Consider the following 22,602-nt stretch of genomic DNA (forward strand, 5'->3'; position numbering starts at 1 on the left):
CTTCTGTGATCATTTTGTTATTCATCATAACAACATAGTAATATAAATGGTGGGAATCGTTTAAAAATGTTCTGACCAAAGATGACAAAGAAGTCAACAGAACCATTTTGTTTGTGTAGTTACCAGCTGGTATATAGTAAGGTGACATACTACTAATACTACTAGATCTACTATAGCAGTAGTACGAGTAGCCTATTGCTCCACTACCTGTGACACTATAGCCTCCTCATTTGGTTTTAAGTTACTGGGTGTTAAACTTCAGGACTGTGTTGGGTGAGGTCCTCCATCTTCCAGCTGCTTAGCGGCCTCGTTAAATATTGACACCGCCTCCAGGAGTCCACAGACCGGGCCAACTGACAGCCCCGCGCCGGCAGGGCGGCTCCTGCATGAGCCGCGGCTGGCTGCAGCTCTCCTGTGCGCCTGCAGGGGGCAGTGCAGCGGGGCTTCTGTCCATGGTGCTGAAGATTCGGCTGGCTCTGTCCGGGGTGCTGAACAGCTCAGGGTGCTGGGCTAAGTGTGAAGCTGCTGTCGCTCTCACTCAGTAGTTCTGATGTCCTCCGCTGCTTTGTCCGGCTGGTAGTGAGTGTGGTGCGCTCCAAAGAACGAGTGTGTGCCGCCCGGACATGTCGGAGAGGAGGGGGATGGGATGGCAGTAGTGTGAGTGTAAGGTAAGGCTTCATGTCGCTCTGACAAAGAGCATGAAGCGCACACACTTGTCGGTATTTTCTGTTGTTACCGCTGCAGCAGGCCTGACTGTGGATTTCACACCAAGAAGGGAGGACCTGATGAGGCCGGATGGAAGATAGCTCGTCGCGGATGTCAGCGAGCTTTGGTTCCGTGGAGAATAATGAACTCGGTCTGTATGTGCAGACAGGCTTTTAAACCGATTATCACTGTGGCTCGTTATTTCCAGCGCCTACAATGGCGGCCCGGTGTCGATACGGTCTGTTGTGAAAAGCGTTGAACGCTGGTCACAGCGGCTTGTTTCGTGTTTCGGAGAGAGGCCTCGTCCTTGTTAAAAGCCTGGCCTACATCCCTGCTGTTACGAACATGCCTTGTTCTCTCTAATTCATACTCGCAGTCTGTTTGTGTGTATGATAATGTGTGTTGAAATGTAGCAGCAGTCAGTTCACATCTAACCTGATGTCATCCTGAGGCCTCCCATCAGTTCACACTGTAATCCTGTGACCATGTTCCCAAACTGTCATGACCAATCAATCACATGCAATATATAAAATAAAGTTAATGTATTTCTATGTAATGTATTTTTTGTAATTATTTTATTTTATTTATACTATTTTTATGCAAATGTTCTTGTTATTTTTCTAGAATATAGGACAAGATGGTGAATGTTTTTTTATAGGCTTAAATTGTTGTTATTAACCTAATGTATTTTTTTACACAGTGTATGTCATTGTCAAATATGTTCAAAAATTAATGGTCTAAATAGAAGCAGCAGAGGCAGACAAATTCTGACCTTTAGTCCCTTGTATGAGTCAAGCCTCAAAAAAGCAAAAGCCAGCGAATCCCAAACGGCAACAAATAACCGTGTGGAAAATTATCTTCCATCTAAAAGGCTGTGTTGTGTGTGTTTAATCCAACAGAAAATGATTTCAAAGGTCACTTACTGAGCCAGCCAGCCAACTGATCAGAGAGAACACGCTTCAGCATCAAAGTACTCTATTCTATCAATTATATCAATTATATCAATTATATCTATCTATCTATCTATCTATCTATCTATCTATCTATCTATCTATCTATCTATCTATCTATCTATCTATCTATCTATCTATCTATCTAAATATATTTCTATCTGTCTAACTTACTTATGAATCTTGCTCATGTCCCTCTGATATTCAGATGAGCCAAGACATTACAGAGACACGAACACGAACCCGCTCTAAAGGCATCCGGGGTAAGCACACACCCACACACACACACACACACTTATACTCCTCGTATGACTTACATTTTTGCATCTAATTATTTTCCTGCTGGTGGATTCAGTGTTATCAGAACTTGCGGGACAGGAGATGAAGCAGGAGTTGAGGTAAGGAATCTAATGCTTCAGCAGAAGACTGTCAGTATGTATAAAGTATGTCTTGTACGTATGAAAGTGTGGGTTTGTCTCGCTCTGTGTCAGTAGCAGCTGTCCCACCCCTGGATGTGACGGCAAAGGCCATGTCAGTGGAAGATACTCCCGACACAGAAGGTAGGATTCATATATTTCATCTAACTTTCTGCTCTGCACATCAGTGAGTTAGCTAGTTAGCATTAACATATAGCAATATTAACATTTACACTTAGATTTATAAAATAAGTATCTTTGATCTGCGTAAAGCTGCGTAAAGCTGCGTAAAGCTGAAAATGGTTACAAAATGATATCAAAGTGTTTAGATATTTATCAGTCAGACAAACTCTCTATAAATGGAGAGCATTTATTTGCAGGGGTGTCCCCCAAGTGTACAGGAAGTGTTGCAAACATTTATATTTGTAACAAATATTTAACAGATAAACATTGAAACTGTGGTAAAAGATAATTTCCTTTGTCTATTCTGCTGTGAATTTTACGCAGTACAAGGAAAAAATATGCCAGACCTTGAAGATCTCTAGAAGAGCGGTGCTGCATCTGTGGCTGAACCCCAGTTAGTGTGGCCACTCTAATCTCTTAACACGGGTGCTGAAATGACAAGCAAGCCGTTCCGCAGCCAGTGTGGCCCAGGCGTAAAACATTATGTGTTGAAGGTTCAGTGTGTAAAATTTAGGTTAAAGGGGTCTATTGGCAGAAATTGAATATACAATAATAATGTTTTCACTAGTGTGTGAAAATTATACAAATTGCTGTCTTCTTTATCCTAATGGAGCCTTTATATTTAAATACGTTATATTTACATCAGGAGCGGGTCCTCTCTACGGATTTTTTTACAGTAGCCCAGTCTGGACAAACTAAACACCTTTTGAGTTTTTATGGCAATTGCCAGCTACCACAGGTTCTCTTTCATGTTTGGAAGGGGAGGGGTATTCAGCTGCAACATGCAACTTCACCACCAGATGTCACTAGATTCTACATACTAAACCTTTAATGGTATGCAGAGAAAGGTCCGTATGTTTTCCATAGTTTTTTTCTAGTAATAGAAACAATTCTAATTCTAATGACATTAACCAACAACACAACAACAACAACAACAACAACAACAACAACAACAACAACAACAACAACAATAATAACAATAATAATAATAATAATAGTGTTCTCTGAGGGCCCCCCGTCCGTGCTGGGCCTTTAGAATAATCATAACTCCACCGTACACCCCTGAACCCCTCTTAGGCAATAATAAGGCGCCCCAGTTTATTTGTATAGTGTCTCTCTCTTGGTCGTTCAGCTTACTCCAGAGGTTTGATGATCAGTGAGATAAAAAGAAACTCAGAGTAACAGCTTTAGCTTCAAAGAAATCACTGGACCTGGTTATGCTCTGTGTTTATCAATCTGCCACACACAGATCATGGTGTGTGGCAGGGGCCTTACAGAGGAAACTGCTACTCTCCAAAAGTATACATGCCTGAAGTTTGTTACTAGTAAAATGTTTTGTTGACTGATTTGGGATAAAAATACTGTGTGTGATGTAAAAGGGAACTGCCTGCCAACATGAAAACAACATCTCTGAGGTACATTGTCGTGAAGTGAGCATCATGAGGTAGGTTAGCTGATGAAATTAATTTCCAAGTCCCAGTGAATCTTACAGGATGACTTCAGGGTGGTTGTGCACCAGGTGAAGATCTAAACTCAGACCTCAGATGCTGTGGAATGAGCTCAGAAGGCCATTCATGCTAGACATCCTGAGAGTATTGCTGCACCAAAGCAGGTCTGTTGTAAGAATAGTCCAAAATTCCTCCTGAACATGGTGCAGGTGTGCTGCCGGACAAGCTCGAGGTTGATTCTGCCAAAGAAGTTCTACCAGTTATTAAATCCACAGGTTTCTTTTATGTAGATGAAGATCAGATCATATTTTATGAGCACTAATGCAGAAAACTAGGTCATTCCAAAGGGCTTATATCCTGCCACTTGATATAAAGTCCTTGTTAGTGTATTGGATGTTAGCATTCACTTAAAAACTAACCCTGCTCTCCACAGTGTACTGGGATGCCCAATTGTGAAGAAAAGGAAACTAGAGGAGGCTGAGGCTGAGGCTGAGGAGAATCAATCTGCTCCCAAACGAAGGAATCAACCAGCCAAACAGGCAGAAGATGATGGCTTCACCGCAGACAGTGAAGAAGAGGAGGAACAAAAAGAGAATGAAGAAGAGGAGGAAGAAGACCTTAAAGAGAAGAAAAAGGACAAAACAAAAAACAGGCTAGAGTCAGGTGAGTGAAACCAGAAAGGTTACCATGAAAAACTGCCTGTAGAGTACAGTAGCTATGGGGAGGTATTTCATTATTCTATGTAAATTATGATTAAATGCCCTAAGAAATAAAACAACCTGGTTATTCACTCAAAAGCTAAGATTATAGAAATAAAGTTGTGTTACAGAATAAAATATAAAAAAAACAAGATTGTAAGATAAAGCCATAAGCTGAGGGTGAAAATAAAAGTATTTATATTTCTATGGTTTTAACAAGACATATGCCTGCAGCTAAATGCTAATATGAGCATGTTAACATGCTAGTAATAACAACGTTAACATGCTCCTTTTTCAGTGCATACATTTAACCTTGGTCACTCTGTTAATGTTATTATGTGTGTGATATTAATATAGTGTAGCTTGTTATCATGCTAATGTTTGCCAGCTAGCAGTAAACTGCCATTCACACATTCATCCAGTGCATCTATGTGCAACAATTTCTCCATATCACATCATTCACACACTGGCGACATGACCCGCTCTACCTCCAGGAGCACAGTCACCCCCAAGGCTGTAGGAAATCATTCGCTTTTTCAAACCCATGATGGGGCATTAGAGCTATATTGAAGAAAGGATCATGCCCAATTGAAAAGACAACTCAAAATATGGAAGAATGAAGTCTTAATATTATAAAAAATATAGTCATAATTTAATCATAAATCACAATATTATGAGATAAAACTATGACATAATATTTTGAGAAAAAGAAAACCATGTTTAGGAAATAACCAGTAGGGAGAAACTATGAAACCCCTTTGAATAGAAACTATATTCTTACAGTCGACCACTACAAACATTGCTTCCTCCACAAAAGAGGCAATGTCCTCAGAGTCTGTGTTCTTTTTTTTCTTTTGAATACAGTTTGTCATAATACTATCAATTTATTCTCCTGATATAACAACTTTAATCCTGTAATATATGATTTTATTCTCTGAATTTTTTACCTTTAAGTGTATTGTACAAACCAAAGCATTACACATATTCAAATTTTGACTTAATGATGGTGCAAGATGAAAAATTCTCATCAGAAGTTTTAGCATACAGATAATAAAGGAGGCTGTAGAAAGCTGAGATACACCACAAAGTTAGTTTACAACACAAAGTCTGATAAATAAATTAATGCTTATCATTCCAATAATAACTAAACTATATGGACACTAAATATCTTAATACCTTAGGCAGCAAAGCATTATGCATGAAGCAGGTACTGATCTTCTTCATATAACTCACAGTCGTAAGTGCAGTCTTAAGCCCAGTCTTTCATGGAATGGGTTATTATTCGTAAATAAAAAATATATAGATATTTGACTATGGGCTCTGACCTTGCCACCCACCATACTCAGCACAGCCCACCCCTTATGAGAGGCAGAGAGTCAGAAGCAATACATTGATGCTAGGATGGAGGTGGGGCTTTAGAAATATTGAACACTACAGCAGCAGTCACGGCCGTTAAAAAGTGAGCAGAGGACTGACGGCTTAAGTATGGAAAGTTGTGAAAAGGATAGTTTGATGATGCAGACACAGACTAGAGTTGACTACCAAAACAACCTTGCAGGCTTATAGGGATAGTTCACCGAAAAGGGTTATGGTTAGGGGTTGACACTTGGATGACAACAGGAGCAGTATGGAGGCATGTTATGTTTTTTTATGTTGTTTTATTACGTCTGAAGAAGTGGTTGCATTTACTTCAATTGTATTGGATTTGGCTGCAACACTGTTTACCCCTGAGACTCCAAAAGTGTTTTGTGGACTTTCCACAACATCTCACTCACCCCTCCATCGGCATAGTAGTGAGTAGATAATGAGTGAATTTTCATTTTTTGGTGAACTATCCCTTTAACTTCATTAGTGCTGAATCAGTAAGATGTCATCTATAACATATAATGTCAGTCACAATGCATCTCTGTAAAGCTGCCAAAGGCATTTGTGTCATGACATTAATTTATGATTTGAATCCACAGCAGACTGCTCACTGGTGACCTCAGAGGAATCAGAAACATCAGAAACTGCAGTTTATCTTGTGCCTGAAGACGGCAACAATCAAAGCGTCACCTCTGAGACTGGGTATGAAGCTGAAAGTGAGAAAACTAGTGAGGAAGTGAAGCAGGTAACGCTCTCTGATGATCATCATCAGGAGGAAACAGAGACAAAGAAGAAGGAGGAGAGTCAGCTGGTGACGAAAGACCACCCATCAGAGCAATCTCAAGAAGAAACTGGGATTACTGATCTTAAAAAGACAAAAGAGGAAGAGGAAGAGGAAGAAAAGGAAGAGGAAGAGCAGCAAGACAGGCAAGAAAATATTGTAGAGGTGAGGCAGGCAGAGAGACAGATGATAAGCCAGAAAAACTCTGATCACCAGTACTCCAGTGGCGATTACAACCATCAGGCCAAAGAATCAATAGAGGTGCAGAGTAAGAGAGAGGACCAAGAGGAGGAAAAGGAGGAGGAAGAAGAAGAAGAAGAAGAAGAAGAAGAAGAAGAAGAAGAAGAAGAAGAAGAAGAAGAAGAAGAAGAAGAAGAAGAGGGAGAGGCGAAGGAGGTCCACCAAGAGGTTGACACTCCTTACACTTTGAGTCCACACACTCAGGGATCAAATGCTGAGGTGTCACTCAGGGGAAAAAAAGCCATCACCCCCATGACTGAGGAAGAGGAGGAGAGAGAGGAAGAGGAGGATGAGAGGCAGGGGAAGGAAGCAGGTGAGGTGCTGGAGGAGGAAGAGGAGGACCAAGACTCGAGCAAAGCCTCTCCGACTACAGTTGTTATTGAAGTCCACTCTGACGAGGATGACGATGAGGAGGAGGAGGAGGAGGAGGAGGAGGAGGAGGAGGAGGAGGAGGAGGAGGAGGGGAGGGGGAGGAGGGAGGAGGAAGAGGAGGAGGAGGAGGAGGAGGAAGAAGGAGAGGAGCAGGATCGTGTCTCAGAAGGCTCAGGAATCACGGACGACTCGGAGAACTGGGATATGACTCGGGGGAACCTGGGGCTGTTGGAGCAGGCCATTGCCCTGAAGGCTGAAGAGGTGAAGGGGAATCACGAGCCACAGAGTTCCCCAGAATATCAACCATACAGCAGCTCCAGCAAGGGCTCTGAGCCTGGAGCTGTGGCCCGACGCACCACTCACTACAGCAAAGGTACATTCACTATAACTACAACCAAACACAGCTCACTTTAAGAGTGCTCTATTTGTTATACACCATGTAGTAATGCATGTGTTACATCAGGAATTCTATTACGGATTTCTATGTTTGGTAAATGACATATATTAGCTTAAAGCATATCACCAAAACACGGCACATGGCTCTTTCTGTGCAGGGGTTACTGGCTGCATGTTACCCAGAGGTAAAATAATATGTCATCCCTTAAACAAAAACATTATGTGTTATCTTAAGCATTTATAAGGGAACACTTGTTTCACAAATTCTGTGGACATTAAGGATGGAACAATCTGTTTTTAAGTGTGATTTCATGTATGAGTTTAAGAATAAGTCAATAACATTAACCATTGTCACATCCTAGAGCAGAGTGACCGCAAGAGCAAAGCTGAATGTAATGCCATGGAATTGGAGGCGTTAGTGGAAGAGGCAAACAAACATGTTGTTGAGCTACAGCAAAGAAATATTAATATAACTCAAAAAAACGCGATATGGGAGAGTATCTGCTAAAAAGTAAATGCTGTGGGTAAAACAAAAAGAACAACCGATGAAATTAAGAGAAGATGGCAGGACATGAGAAAGAAAAAAACAAAAGAAAAGATAGCTCATAATAAAACCTCTGCAAATAAAACAGGTGGGCGGCCGGTGGAAGAGATGCATCTGACCAATATTGAGCAGCAGTTCACTTTCTGAAAAAACCCGTTCTCTCCGTCTTCTTCCGTGCCGTCTCCTCCTCTCCACAATAACTGCAACCATCTGCGCGCAACGCTGTGCCGATAAGCACCTACATTTCAAACGTATTAAATATAGACGCAGTCACAATCATTGCAATTATTTTCAGGCTTTGTAAATCACAATGCATGTGCTAAATAGAAGTATTTGCATCTACTCCTCCCAATATTTTGCGCACTCGGGTAGAAACGCCCGATATTGCATATTCATTAAGGCAAACGTACTAAATGGACAGTGCGTGTTATTCTGCATGCAATCCTCAGTGCGCACCATTAGTAGATCAGCTTGCATGTTATTTTGCAGGTGAAATCAAGTTTGCACACGTTTTGACACGTGCAAACCTTTAGTAGATAAGGCCCTAAGACCCCCAAATTCTGCCCATTCTATCTATCATATAACTTGCTACAACTCTCCATACAGATACTATTTAGGGGTTGGTTGATTGATATCAAAGTATTGAAATTACCAATACTCATGGGCTTGTCGATTCTTGTTGAGTATTGAAACTAGTATCAAATAATGATAGTACTAATAATAATAATAATAAACCTTATCTATGCTTTTCAAGACAAAGTTACAAAGTGCTTTACCTGAATATTCAACTAGATCAATATATAATTCAATCTTTGTTATATGTTGTTATTACTAATTTAATTCATTATCCCTGCTGTCTAAATCATTCCCTCGTCTATTTAGAGAAGAAGGAAGTGAAGTGTCCGACCCCAGGGTGTGATGGGACAGGTCATGTGACTGGACTGTACCCTCACCATCGCAGTCTATCTGGATGTCCTCACAAAGATCGAATCCCTCCAGAGAGTGAGTATACATTATCTGTCTCCATAGACCTTTAACAGACAGTTAAAATGCTCTGATGACTCTATTCTAACATGCAGATCATTTTTATTTAGATGTTATAAATGGTTTTGCAGCTTTGAGAGTAAAGACCTGGGTATTTTTTGTTTCTATTGTTAATATTATTACAACCAGTAACGCAATGACTAGTAGTACCACTAGCACTTCCTTCTGTTATGGAATAAACTACTAATAATTCTACTTTTAATGCTAACTTCTATACTTTTAATCAACACATTTTCAGTGACTGAGTGTGTTGCACAGCTTGACCTTTCGCTATACTGCTATTGATGTGAGACCATCTACAGTAAACTGCAGAGACTAACCCCTAACTCTGTTGTGTGTCTGTAGTTCTGGCCATGCATGAGAACGTCTTGAAGTGTCCGACTCCTGGCTGCACAGGCCAGGGTCATGTCAACAGTAACCGCAACACACACCGCAGGTTAATAACACACCCACAGACTCACACACAAACATATAACACACGTTCAGGAAATCATGCGAAACACACACACATACATGTGGGCCTGACTACCACAACAAATGTGCTAAGTTGACAAAGTGTATGCAGTATGCTTCTATGACATCCCACAAATAGAATTAGAATAGTTTATGCTTTGGTTTGTCAACATTTCAGTTTTCAATAATGATCGATACACAGATTTGGAGTTCTGGGATTCTAAAATAACTGCCATGGAAATGATCACAAATAAAGATATTGCACAAAGTAGTGCAAGTGAAGTGAAATCTCAGGGAGGCCTAATCTTATCTAATACTACTAACATGACTGACTGTCTTTAGAAGGTTAGCAATAACTTGAGCACCTGTCTGGGTACTGAGTGTTGACCTATTCATTCATTAAATCCAAACATGTGGATGTGTCTCCCCTTTGTCAGTCTGTCCGGCTGCCCCATCGCAGCAGCAGCTAAACTGAACAAGAACCAGGACAAGCAGGTTCATTTACAAGCTGCAGCCAGTGAACCCTCTTCCAACTCAGACAGAGTGCTCAGGTGAGACAAGATAGTTACCACCATTTCTTCACCAAGTGACGCTACATGTTGGTTTCTTTTCTGAACTCACTTTATATTGAATACATACATCTACTGTTTGTCCATGTCAGTTCAGGGATAAAACATACCTACCAACTTTTCCTCCAGGCCCATGTGTTTTGTGAAACAGCTGGAGATCCCTCAGTATGGCAGCTACCGGCCCAACACAGTGACCACCACGCCTCGAGCGAACCTGGCCAAGGAGCTGGAGAAATACTCCAAGGTGTCATTTGACTATGCAAGCTTCGATGTTCAGGTGTTTGGAAAGCGTATGCTCATTCCAAAGACACCCAGCACCGCTGAAACATCACCTAAAGCCTTCAAATGTAAGACAAATACACACCACCTGTACATTTGACTTGATCCAAATCAAGGGTAACACTAACTCTTTAAACTTTTGTTTTAAATGCAGATAATGTTTCATCATAGAATGTTTCAATTTGAGGCCAGCTAGTCCTAATACAAATTCATACTCAAAGGAATTATTTTCATGCATAAATTCACTAAACATAAGTTTAAACAATAGTTGAAAGTTGTGACAACTTCATCAGGCAATAGTCAAATGTATTTCGATGTATCCTCCTCTTGTTCCTCCTCATTGTTTGAACAGATCCTGGTAAAATTATATTATTTAATTTCATCAGTATTTCATGGTTCTCAGTCTTTCTCAAGACCAAAACCCACTATTTCTAAGAAAATAAATGTAAAACTGAAACATACAGACCATACATATGATACAAGAGTCATTCCAAAGCAAGAAGGTTCTGGGTTCAAACTGATGAGGTGGTTTCTGTGTGTGTGTTTTCTGCAGGCCACCAGTCAGTCTGAAGACATGAACGTTAGGTTGATTGGAGACTTTAAATTGTCCGTAGGTGTTGTTCGGATTTAAACAACACTGAACCTTAAATATACTGAATTTCATAATATATAATATGTTGTATAATGCCAACAATACATTTCATGCTTTATTGCATTAATTGATATACTGTAAATACAAATCAGTAATTGTTCTTGAAAGCAGATGGAAGAGCAGGAATTTAATCGTTTTTTTAACTTTTATTTATTCATTTATGCAGACACACACATGCAGCCACACATCTGGTTTTAGTGTGGTTGTTGAGTGGCTGTGGCTCCTCCAGTCCACTTTCCAAAGTGCTCTTGAGCAAGATACTGACCCCGATCCTGTAAATGTGTGGTGACTTTGAAAGTTTCTATATAAAAAGAGTCCATTTACCTTTACTGTAACCACCAGCAGCTGTCAGGCTCCACAGAGGTCTGCTCTCTGTTCTTGTTCCGGTAGATTCACTATGCTCCACTCCCACAGCTAAATCATTCCCCAAGGCCTCCTCCCCCAGTCACAGTGTGTCTGGAGGATTTTCCAAGAGTGCCTCATCCTCTAGTGGTTATGACTATAGCCAGGATGCAGAGGCAGCCCACATGGCAGCAACAGCCATCCTCAACTTGTCCACCCGCTGCTGGGAGAGGCCGGACACTCTCAGTGCCAAGCCCATGGATCCCTGCACCAAGGTACACAGGTTCCTTTTTTACAGATTCTACCTCACCAGTGCCCAACAACACACTCTTATGTTCTGTGTATCTGAACTATGTAGGAATCAGACATTGAAGTGGATGAAAACGGCACTTTGGACCTCAGTATGAAGAAGACCAAGAGGGAGGGCGTGCAGTCTCCAGAGCCTTCATCCTCCTCGTCTTCGTCCTCTCAACACATTGGAGCTACCTTGTCTCAGGGCCACACTCAGCCAGAGTGGGAGGGGCCGCTCGACTTTACCAAACCAAGTGGAGTCAAAGAGGAAGACCATGAAGAGGTACTGCACACATCCAGTGCTGTGTGAATCATACACAATGGTTCTTATCTGTGGGTACGGATTTTTTGGCAATTTGAGTGGGTTACTTGTTTTATCTTTTGTCAGGTGGAGTACTCAGCTCCCTCATACACTTCATCTGATGGTGAGGAAGAACAGGAGAACCTGGAGGACAGGAAGTACCCTGGTGAGGTCACCACCACCAGCTTCAAGGTCAAGTTCCAGCCCAAAGACAGCAAAAAAGACGTTCTTGTGTAAGTCACAGCTTTTGACATACCTCCATTCAAAGCTGGTATAATGAAAGTGGACCATTGTTCCACTTTTCTTTTCTTTGTACATACTTTAATTAGATGGTATGACTGGAACATTGAAATTAAAACATTAACATCACTCAACCAGAATAAAAATTATGAAGCCTGGTTATAATTCAGGTGAGACATGCGTCAGCCCCTGCAGACGACCGTGGGACAGTCAATCAAACTATTATATAAAACATTTCTCCTCAGACCTCATGTTCCTGTCATATAAGAGAGACTATAATATACTGGCACTTAAATAAAAGTGGAGCGCCTAAGAAGACCACCAATTACAGACAGCCAAATTGAGTTGTTGTTAACTCATAAAACATTTGAGCCATTCCCATTTCTACTATCCATTTCATATGACCTGAATACAGCAGTAGGCTCTGAGTTGCCACAACTGAAAAAGAAGTCTGAACTGACACTGTAGTATGCATCTCTGGCACATCACTAAAAGCACCATTTCCAAAGGCAGTGGACTGATCTGTAAGTGTGTGTCTTTGCTCAAGATGTCCCACCCCAGGCTGTGATGGCAGTGGACACATTACTGGAAACTACGCGTCACATAGAAGGTATGACCTGCACTGTGACTTGTAAAGGACGATCTCTGCATATTTGGTGTGTGCACTGACAGGTGATTTGTTGAGGTTGAAGTATGATGTCAATTTGACCTCTGCTCCTCACACTGATTCTGACTGGATTCATTGGACAGCTTTTTCCTATTTGAGGAGAGTCCAGCCACGTTAGATGTCTGTCCACTGTTTGTCATTCAGAACTCACTTCACATTGTACATAGTTAAGTAGGTGTAGTTACTGTAAGCACTGGATCATAACAACGTATGTTGACAGCACACATGATACAGTATAAGTATGTTATGTAGTCAGGAGATATGGGGGTAACAAGTCCGTGTCTCAAAAGGTTGTCCTGCCCAGTCCTCTTCTGGGTCTCTAGTCCAGGTCAGGCTCTGGCTCTTCCCTTCACTCATACTCACACATCCTTTTCACAGTCTGGTTTTCTGACGCTCTCTCTCTAATGTATCTTTCAGTCTGTCAGGCTGTCCTCTTGCCGATAAATCACTTCGGACCCTCATGGCTGCCCACACAGCTGAACTAAAGTATGTCTGCTTCCTCCTGTCTCTCACCTCCAACATGTTCACTGAGTCTGCAGCTACGTCTCTGTCCCTACTCTCCTTTACACACTGATATACAACTTGCTGAATTTTCCATCAATTTAGAGCAGATTTCCAGCCAGATAGTAAAATATTCACAGTGTATCCACACATATTTCTCCTATTTTGCTCATACCATGTATGTATGTGACTAATACTTTGGTTGCGTAAAAGAAGCATTAGTCATTATGATATATAAAACTCAACACAATGAAATAAAATACTGAAATACAATAAAAAAAATTGTAAAACAACTTTGCACCTCTGAAAGGTTACTCTTGTTGCTTGAATTTAGCATCTCTGTCATTAGAATATCCAAAGGCCTCATCAGAGTCTGGGATTTTCTTCTGTTTAAACTTGTCAGAACCAGAAACTTGCTGCAATATGGCAGCGGCAGAGACACATCTCATAATCCGGAAGTGGCATCTATGTCTATTTACAGTGTTAAGTGACAAACACTAATGTCAACCTGCGGTGTGTTATAAATGAAAGCCTGTAAAGTGAGAGAACGTCTGTGTGTGTGTCTCAGGTGTCCAACTCCAGGTTGTGATGGATCGGGCCACATCACTGGAAACTATGCTTCACATAGAAGGTAGAAGCTCCTCTCCTGTTATGCCTGATGCACCTTCAGCTCCTCTGTACTGGCAGATGCTATCACTCACTCTCCCTGTTTGTCTCTCAGTATGTCTGGTTGCCCTAGAGCCAAGAAGAGCGGAATCAAATCAACCCCAACCAAGGATGACAAGGAAGACTCTGAGCTGTTGAGGTGAGCAACAGTAGATCAAAGGCAGATCACCATCACATATACTGAGCACACTCAATCAGTCTTTCAATTATCCTTGATCCTTTGCTTCAACTGGCTTCATATCTTAGTCTCATTTCATGACGTCTCAACCAAAGCAAAGTGGTGCTTAATTGGATCCTAAATTTAGAAGGAATGCCACTGCTATATTTTGAAAAACAGAACACAATCTGTGTGATTTACTATGTTTTCAGGCTGTGATGCATTATTTTCATAGTCTAACATGTATGAAGGGGGAAACAATGCAAACTCTTCTGTGGGAAGATGGAAAATACATAGAATGATTTGTTCCATTGTGATAAAGGGAAATGTGTGAGGGTAAAGAAATGCATGGTTAAGCTTAATTTACTGAAAGATCTCAGAATCAGAATTCTTTTTATTGCCAAGTATATTTACACATACAGGAAATTGCCTTGGTGTGGTTGGTGCATTTGGACATAAAAACAACAATCGGACATAAAACAACAATATATACAGAAAGAACAATAAGTTATGGGCACGTGCGGTGCTAAGGTGCAGTGATTGATTTCGGGATAGTGCCAATAATATGTAAATTATGTGCGGGGGGCAGAGTCAGTGTGATGCAGGGGGCTTGTTTGTGAGCCCCACTGCCATGGGGAAAAAACTGTTCAGGTGGCGCGAGGTTTTGGTCTTGATAGCCCGGAACCTTTTTCTAATAGAAGGTTAGCCATTTCACATTGTAATGAAGACATTTTATCTAATAAATCAAACACTCATTAGAGACATACACTACCGTTCAAAAGTTTGGGGTCACCCAGACAATTTCGTGTTTTCCATGAAAACTCACACTTTTATTTATCAAATGAGTTGCAAAATGAATAGAAAATATAGTCAAGACATTGACAAGGTTAGAAATAATGATTTTTATTTGAAATATTAATTTTGTTCTTCAAACTTTGCTTTCGTCAAAGAATGCTCCATTTGCAGCAATTACAGCATTGCAGACCTTTGGCATTCTAGCTGTTAATTTGTTGAGGTAATCTGTAGAAATTTCACCCCACGCTTCCTGAAGCACCTCCCACAAGTTGGATTGGCTTGATGGGCACTTCTTGCGTACCATACGGTCAAGCTGCTCCCACAACAGCTCAATGGGGTTGAGATCTGGTGACTGCGCTGGCCACTCCATTACAGACAGCATACCAGCTGCCTGCTTCTTCCCTAAATAGTTCTTGCATAATTTGGAGGTGTGCTTTGGGTCATTGTCCTGTTGTAGGAGGAAATTGGCTCCAATCAAGCGCTGTCCACAGGGTATGGCATGGCGTTGCAAAATGGAGTGATAGCCTTCCTTATTTAAAATCCCTTTACCTTGTACAAATCTCCCACTTCACCAGCACCAAAGCAGCCCCAGACCATCACATTACCTCCACCATGCTTGACAGATGGCGTCAGGCACTCTTCCAGCATCTTTTCACCTGTTCTGCGTCTCACAAATGTTCTTCTGTGTGATCCAAACACCTCAAACTTTGATTCGTCTGTCCATAACACTTTTTCCAATCTTCCTCTGTCCAATGTCTGTGTTCTTTTGCCCATATCAATCTTTTCTTTTTATTGGCCAGTCTCAGATATGGCTTTTCTTTGCCACTCTGCCTAGAAGGCCAGCATCCCGGAGTCGCCTCTTCACTGTAGACGTTGACACTGGCGTTTTGCGGGTACCATTTAAAGAAGCTGCCAGTTGAGGACCTGTGAGGTGTCTATTTCTCAAACTAGAGACTCTAATATACTTGTCTTCTTGCTGAGTTGTGCACCGGGGCCTCCCACTTCTCTTTCTACTCTGGTTAGAGCCCGTTTGTGCTGTCCTCTGAAGGGAGTAGTACACACCGTTGTAGGAAATTTTCAGTTTCTTCGCAGTTTCTCGCATGGAATAGCCTTCATTTCTAAGAACAAGAATAGACTGGCGAGTTTCACATGAAAGTTCTCTTTTTCTGGCCATTTTGAGAGTATAATCAAACCCACAAATGTGATGCTCCAGATACTCAACTAGCTCAAAGGAAGGCCAGTTTTATAGCTTCTCTCACCAGCAAAACAGTTTTCAGCTGTGCTAACATAATTGCACAAGGGTTTTCAAGGGTTTTCTAATCATCCATTAGTCTTCTAAGGCGATTAGCAAACACAATGTACCATTAGAACACTGGAGTGATAGTTGCTGGAAATGGGCCTCTATACACCTATGTAGATATTTCATTAAAAACCAGACGTTTCCACCTAGAATAGTCATTTACCACATTAACAATGTATAGAGTGTATTTCTGATTAATTTAATGTTATCTTCATTGAAAAAAACAGTGCTTTCCTTTGAAAAATAAGGACATTTCTAAGTGACCCCAAACTTTTGAACGGTAGTGTATGTCTTGTCTTTCATTTTTTCTGAAACATACTAGGAAATTTGCATCTGGTTGCCAAATGAATTCCTTGTGAATTTTTCTTAATCTCTGCTCTCTATCAGAGTTCTTAAGACAAGAGAGCTAATTTTGATTTCATGTCTATCTTTTGCTAACTGCTCGACACTTCCATCTCTGCTCCCTATCAATGAGTTGAACCAGGGTTGTATGCTTGTCTCCAGGTGTCCAGTTCCTGGCTGTGACAGTCTGGGCCACATCAGTGGAAAGTACGCCACTCACCGCAGTGCCTATGGTTGTCCGCTGGCGGCACGTCGGCAGAAGGAAGGTCTTCTTAACGGCACGCCCTTCTCCTGGAAGTCCTTCAAGACTGAAGGGCCCACCTGCCCGACGCCAGGCTGTGACGGCTCTGGCCACGCTAACGGCAGTTTCCTGACACACCGCAGGTATCTGGAATGTCTGAGAGTTTCAGCACTCAGAGAGCAGTGTTATCACAAACACAGTTTCATGTCAAAATACTGTACATTAATTTCAATCCATGGTAAGGCAGCATCATGCAGATAACAGCAGGCACACCAGCAAAAACAACCCCCCCTCCTCCAGTTTGACTTGAGGCCTGACAGACAATCAGATCCAAACCTGGTTGAAATGACTACAAATCACATGCCACAAGCCCAGGAGTTGTTTTGTAGCTTCCCTAGGAAAAGGCCTAATTTGCCCTGTTTGTCAGCCAGTCTTAGTCGGTACATACTATGGCAACAGAAAACACACTTTGTGATTGTTTCATAGTAGTTTGTCATATATAGGTTGTTCTCGTCAAGGAATAATAAAAACATAGGGAGGTTTTTCGACTGTGTTCACAAAACTATTTTTGCTGTTGCTATTTATTCCAATTTGGTTGATTTTAAACATGTGTGGATAGACAGTGTTTTTAAGTATTATTACCCTTTAAGGTACTGTATGTTCAAAGCAGGTAGTCATAGCAACAATACTGAATCATGCTGTTACCAGTTAGCTGGTGAAACTAAGTAAGCATGAGTTTAATGAATTTAAATTAGGAGCTCCTTTTCCTTCAGTAAATAACCAGTGAAGTGAAGGCATACGTTCGAATGCTGAATTATCCAGACCATATCCAGGATCCAGACCATAAAGTTCACCAAATGTGAGATGGTTCAGTAGCTTTATGAGAAAAATGAAAAAAAAACTAACAGACTTCTCATCCCTGAGAGATCTTGTTGTCATCCTGCATACAGATGTGTCAGATGACAAAGTTTGTGTGTGTGTCAGCAAGAGAGAGAGAGCGAGAGCAGTCAGGAAGGGCTGAGTGAATCAATGCAATGCATGCAGATCCACTGTGGAATAATATTTTTATAGAAAAATTGTAATCATTATGTAGTGGTCAGTGTTGATATTGTGCAGGTGGCTACAGAAAAAATAAATATAAAGAAGAAGAGTACAAATTCATTGTGAAACTGTAGTGGGTCAAAGGTCAGCTGAGTAGGAGGTCCTTAATATGTGGCCCAGGAGACATTTGGGTTCACACATGTTCGCATGCTTAAAGAATGTGGTCACATGCACACCTGTACATAGCGCTGAACACTTGTGATCAAATCTCTCAGGACGGATGTTAATACCAGGTCTGAACAGGGTCACAATGTCAGAAATGATAAGGGTCTTCAGGGGCTGATTATCAGCTAATCTGGAGAAGGGGATCCAAAGAGAGAGCACCTACCAAAAATACTTTTGTTACTGCTCTTAATCTGGGACAAAAAATGATGACAAGTGCACTGGAGCATTTTGAGGTGTGTGTGTTGGGGGGAAATTTATCCTTCATATGTTCCAATATAAAGGACTAGTCCCTCTCACTATATATTTAAACAAAATATTTACGCTTATACAGAATGGTTGTGGTGCCAAGTTTTGTGATGAATGCATGTGTTGGAGTGTAAGAGCTCTTGATGTGATCTCCTCTTAGTCTGTCAGGTTGTCCCAGAGCGTTGGCCAACAAGAAGAGAACCAAGTTCCCCGGAGACGAGTATATCACTGCAAAGTTCAGAGCAAGTGATGGTAAGAGACTGTGTCCCTCCTGCTTATAGTATGTCACATGTGTATGTTAACTTTTTCAAACACATTCAAACAATGTCCACCATGTTTGTAAGGGAGAGTAACATTCAACACATGACATACATTTAAATGCACGAAACAATTTTAGGGAGATGAGGGGGGATGCCATCCCCTTTAAACCAAAATGACCCAAAATTCCTCCCCCTCAATAACCTGCTAATTCTACCATCCCCTCCAATAATCTGTCAATAGTGGGGGACGGGGAAATATGTGTGTGTAATCATCATAGTTATGGTAAGACATGTGTTTTTTGAATAAGAGGCAGCAATTACAGAATAAACAATAATGGGTCTAATGTTGATCCTTTGGAAACTCTGCATGTAATAAAAGTTTTTTTATTATTATTATTGGAAATTCCCTTGATGAACACTAAACTCACATCATTTAAGATATCATAAAAACCAGCCTGGTGCTGACCCACCTCTCAAATCTTTGCATTTAAATATCATGTTCGATAATGTCAAATGCCACACTTTGATCCACTTTGAATAGTGAAATGGAAACTCTGCTTTTTCTGTACTGTGGTTGTGTTTAACACAACCACAACAAAAAAAACTCTAAATGTGGCTCTACTCAAACGTTACACCCCAGCCCGTTCACTCCGCTCTGCATCTGCCAATCGGCTTGTTGCTCCCTCACTGCGAGCTAAACACTCAACAAAAAGACAACTGTTTGCTGTCCTGGCTCCTAAATGGTGGAACGAGCTCCCCAATGACATCAGGACAGCAGAAAGTCCACACACCTTCCGCCGCAGACTAAAAACACATTTCTTCTGACTACACCTTGGATAAAAATAAATAAATTAATAAAATAAAATAAAAATAAAAAAGTAGCGATTTAGTAGCACTTACTGTATATGGCACTTACTTATAGCACTTTGTAGTTTGGCTTTCTTGAAGAAAATTGTACTTTCTTGATTCTTGTTGTTCTGGGTTTGTACCCTCATGGTTGAACGCACTTATTGTAAGTCGCTTTGGATAAAAGCGTCAGCTAAATGAAATGTAATGTAATGTACTCTTCAGGCCACAGTAGCAAGAGTAGGCCGGACTGATTTTCTCTTTCTTACCGGTGTGTTTACTCAGTTTTGGACAACGATGAGGACATCAAGCAGCTCAACAAGGAGATCAACGAGCTGAACGACTCCAACTCAGAGATGGAGACGGATATGATGAACCTGCACACTCAGGTGAGTTTAGCAGCTTGGCTCAAGGCACTGCTGCCATCAGCATGAGGACAAAAAACATTTAAATACATCCAGGTGACACCGCCACTTAATTTATGATATTTGGAATTTTATCAAACAACTGTCTGAGGAGGCCCAAAAGATAATTTTCCTCTCATGATATTTATCTGACAGCATATCTATCAAAGTGTCGTGAAATCTTTCTGGGTATTTGTTTAGCTCTCTGGACTCTGTCTGTCTCTGCTTCAGATCTCTTCAATGGAGAAGAACCTGAAGACCATGGAGGAGGAGAATAAGCAGATTGAGGAGAGGAACGAGGCCTTGTTCCTGGAACTATCTGGCCTGAGTCAGGCCCTGATCCGCAGTCTGGCCAACATCCGCCTGCCCACCATGGTGATTACACACAATGTTTCCAATGAGTCACATCAGTCCGGTAGACGAGGCAGATTTTCTACTCTGCACGTAGCTGTAATCATATTGCAGCTTACATTAACTGCATCAGACTCAGGTTGGGTTAAGCTAGAAAAAACTATGTTTTCAGGGTTCAGACAGAAAATTTGACCTGAGCCGCTCTCAGATCTGGACACAGTCCTGTACACTGTGTGTTTGGTTCTCCCTGGTCATCTCTCGTCTTAGAATCAGACACAAAATTCTGTTTCTGAATGAACAGGCGACAACTGGACTATTTTAACTAAAAGCTATAGCTGTAAAACCATGGAACATGTGATACATTTAATATGTAAACATCAGTGTGTGAAACCTTCGATTTTAGTGAATAATTGTTTTTCTCTTCAACATACCCATGTGTTTAAATTCTCTGAGACACTTACAGAAATTAATACAAATTTGCAATAGTCAAAATATTCACTGAAACCAGTTTTTTTGTGATGCGTTTTAGTGTTGAGACTAATTCTAAATTATATATAACCACATACCAGCAAAATATTATAAATCATACAATAGTATGGTAATTTGAATTATATTATACAACAGTAGAAAAACCCCACAAAGACTGATTATTTTGCAGTGCTCTACAGTTTTTGTAGATTCTGTTTTCATGTTAGAACAAATCTCAGATAAGAAAACATTGCTGAATGAACCTGTAACACTGTAAATGGGTTGTAAGAAGAAATTTATTCAAAAGAACAGTTGGTGAATGAGGCCCAGTGAACCCTTGACAGAGTCAGTGTGGTAATGATTCTATAGAAAAGATCACATTATGTTAAGTCAACATCTTACAAACATCACTGTTTAAAATTAACCATCGCCAGCAGCAACCTTCATTTCCGACAGTCTGTATTCAGTCCAACTCTCTGCTCGCAGGACGGAGACAGAGGGAACTTGACACTTGCCTGTCCTGACTTGAAACTTAACTCGGGGCGTCACTGTCGTAACTTAAGCTCCTGTGTGATCTGCAAAACAGTAACCTTTTCCCACGTCTGATTCAGCTTTTGTTAGTAGTACTGAAGAATTTTAACAATGCCTTTCAGCAAATACAGTAAATGAGACAAAACTTACAAGACTAAAGACACTACCTTAAATTCTTAAGGAGAAATAAATTCTTCATTCTGCTAGGACATTATTTTTCTTAATATAATTCAATATAATTGTTGGAAGGCTTCACAATTCTGTTTTTAACGAAATTGATCATGAAATATTTTGCTTTTACATACAAAGATATGTATATGTATGCACATATACACACACGCATGCGTAGTCAGTTTTTGGTTGCTATGTAAAAATCAACAGATTGAAAAGTAAATTATGGTCAAATAACTTTTCATCAGCTGACTCAACATTTGTTTTCTGACTTGTGAACTTGTGTGTGTGTGTGTGTTCAGCAGGAGCCGCTGTCAGAGCAGAACTTCGACACCTACGTGGAAACGCTGACCCACATGTTTACCAACAAAGACTGCTACCAGAACCCTGAAAACCGCGCCCTGCTAGAGTCCATCAATCAGGCCGTAAAGGGCATCGAGGTGTGATGGACAGGAAAGCGGGGGCTATGGCAGTGTCAACACCACTCTTTCTTTCCATACACTTACTGTATGTATTTAATTCTTCTCATTTGGAACTTTGTCATCTGTTCTTTGCGTTTGTTTCTTGTTTGCATGTTGCTTTACGAAGGTATGAGTGTGAACAGCTTAGAGTGTTTGGAATACACTGGAATAAAACTATTACTGTACGCAGGTGGACACAGACAGGCAGAGTGCAGTACACAGCCTGAGCTGAGCATACGTTCTTAGTTAGTGAACATATCCCGTTTCCACACAGTAATGTTGATAGTATTCTATATGAGCATAGTGATGTTGCACCTACAAGACTAGTTTGTAGATTTATTCTTTCAATTGCTGTGTAACTATTTAAGTCCTTTGCAAATGTTGGTTTAATATTAACTTATTTAGTCATGTCCACTGTATCATATTTATGTTGGCTTATTTATATACATTATCTATTTATTTCGGGGGGTTTTTTCATTTCAAAATGCTACCTGAGAAGATTTTAAAAGGTAATCAAGAGAAAGTAATCATTTCCTCTGCATTGTTGAACAAGAGGAAATATTTTAAGATATCAACTATGAATTGTTTTATATATCTTATTATTTATTTAAAATACAGGGATCTTTTTAAGTGCAAATATTTTGTAAAAAAGTTTTTAAT

At 40.7% G+C, this 22,602-nt stretch overlaps 1 protein-coding gene across 3 annotated transcripts; it reads left to right on the forward strand.

Annotated features, from left to right (window-relative positions):
- The first annotated feature begins 428 nt into the window (after positions 1 to 428).
- Positions 429 to 21,927, forward strand: LOC118111060 (myelin transcription factor 1). 3 transcript variants are annotated; one of them, XM_047340372.1, is made up of 23 exons: positions 429 to 668; positions 1,605 to 1,675; positions 1,864 to 1,918; positions 2,011 to 2,053; positions 2,147 to 2,215; positions 4,136 to 4,365; positions 6,365 to 7,531; positions 8,981 to 9,100; positions 9,488 to 9,578; positions 10,033 to 10,146; positions 10,294 to 10,511; positions 11,510 to 11,712; positions 11,796 to 12,011; positions 12,117 to 12,262; positions 12,817 to 12,879; positions 13,354 to 13,422; positions 14,006 to 14,068; positions 14,159 to 14,242; positions 16,860 to 17,081; positions 18,611 to 18,702; positions 19,842 to 19,945; positions 20,192 to 20,335; positions 21,784 to 21,927. In XM_047340372.1, the coding sequence occupies exons 3-23, from the start codon at positions 1,864 to 1,866 to the stop codon at positions 21,925 to 21,927; spliced, it is 3,657 nt and encodes a 1,218-aa protein (XP_047196328.1). In that variant the 5' UTR covers positions 429 to 668; positions 1,605 to 1,675. The 3 variants fall into 3 exon arrangements, with proteins under 3 accessions (XP_047196328.1, XP_047196330.1, XP_047196329.1); XM_047340374.1 differs by having other exon boundaries at positions 6,368 to 7,531; XM_047340373.1 differs by having other exon boundaries at positions 2,150 to 2,215.
- The last annotated feature ends 675 nt before the right edge of the window (positions 21,928 to 22,602 follow it).

This window comes from Hippoglossus stenolepis, chromosome 6 (assembly GCF_022539355.2).
Source record: "Hippoglossus stenolepis isolate QCI-W04-F060 chromosome 6, HSTE1.2, whole genome shotgun sequence".
Classification (NCBI taxonomy): domain Eukaryota; kingdom Metazoa; phylum Chordata; class Actinopteri; order Pleuronectiformes; family Pleuronectidae; genus Hippoglossus; species Hippoglossus stenolepis.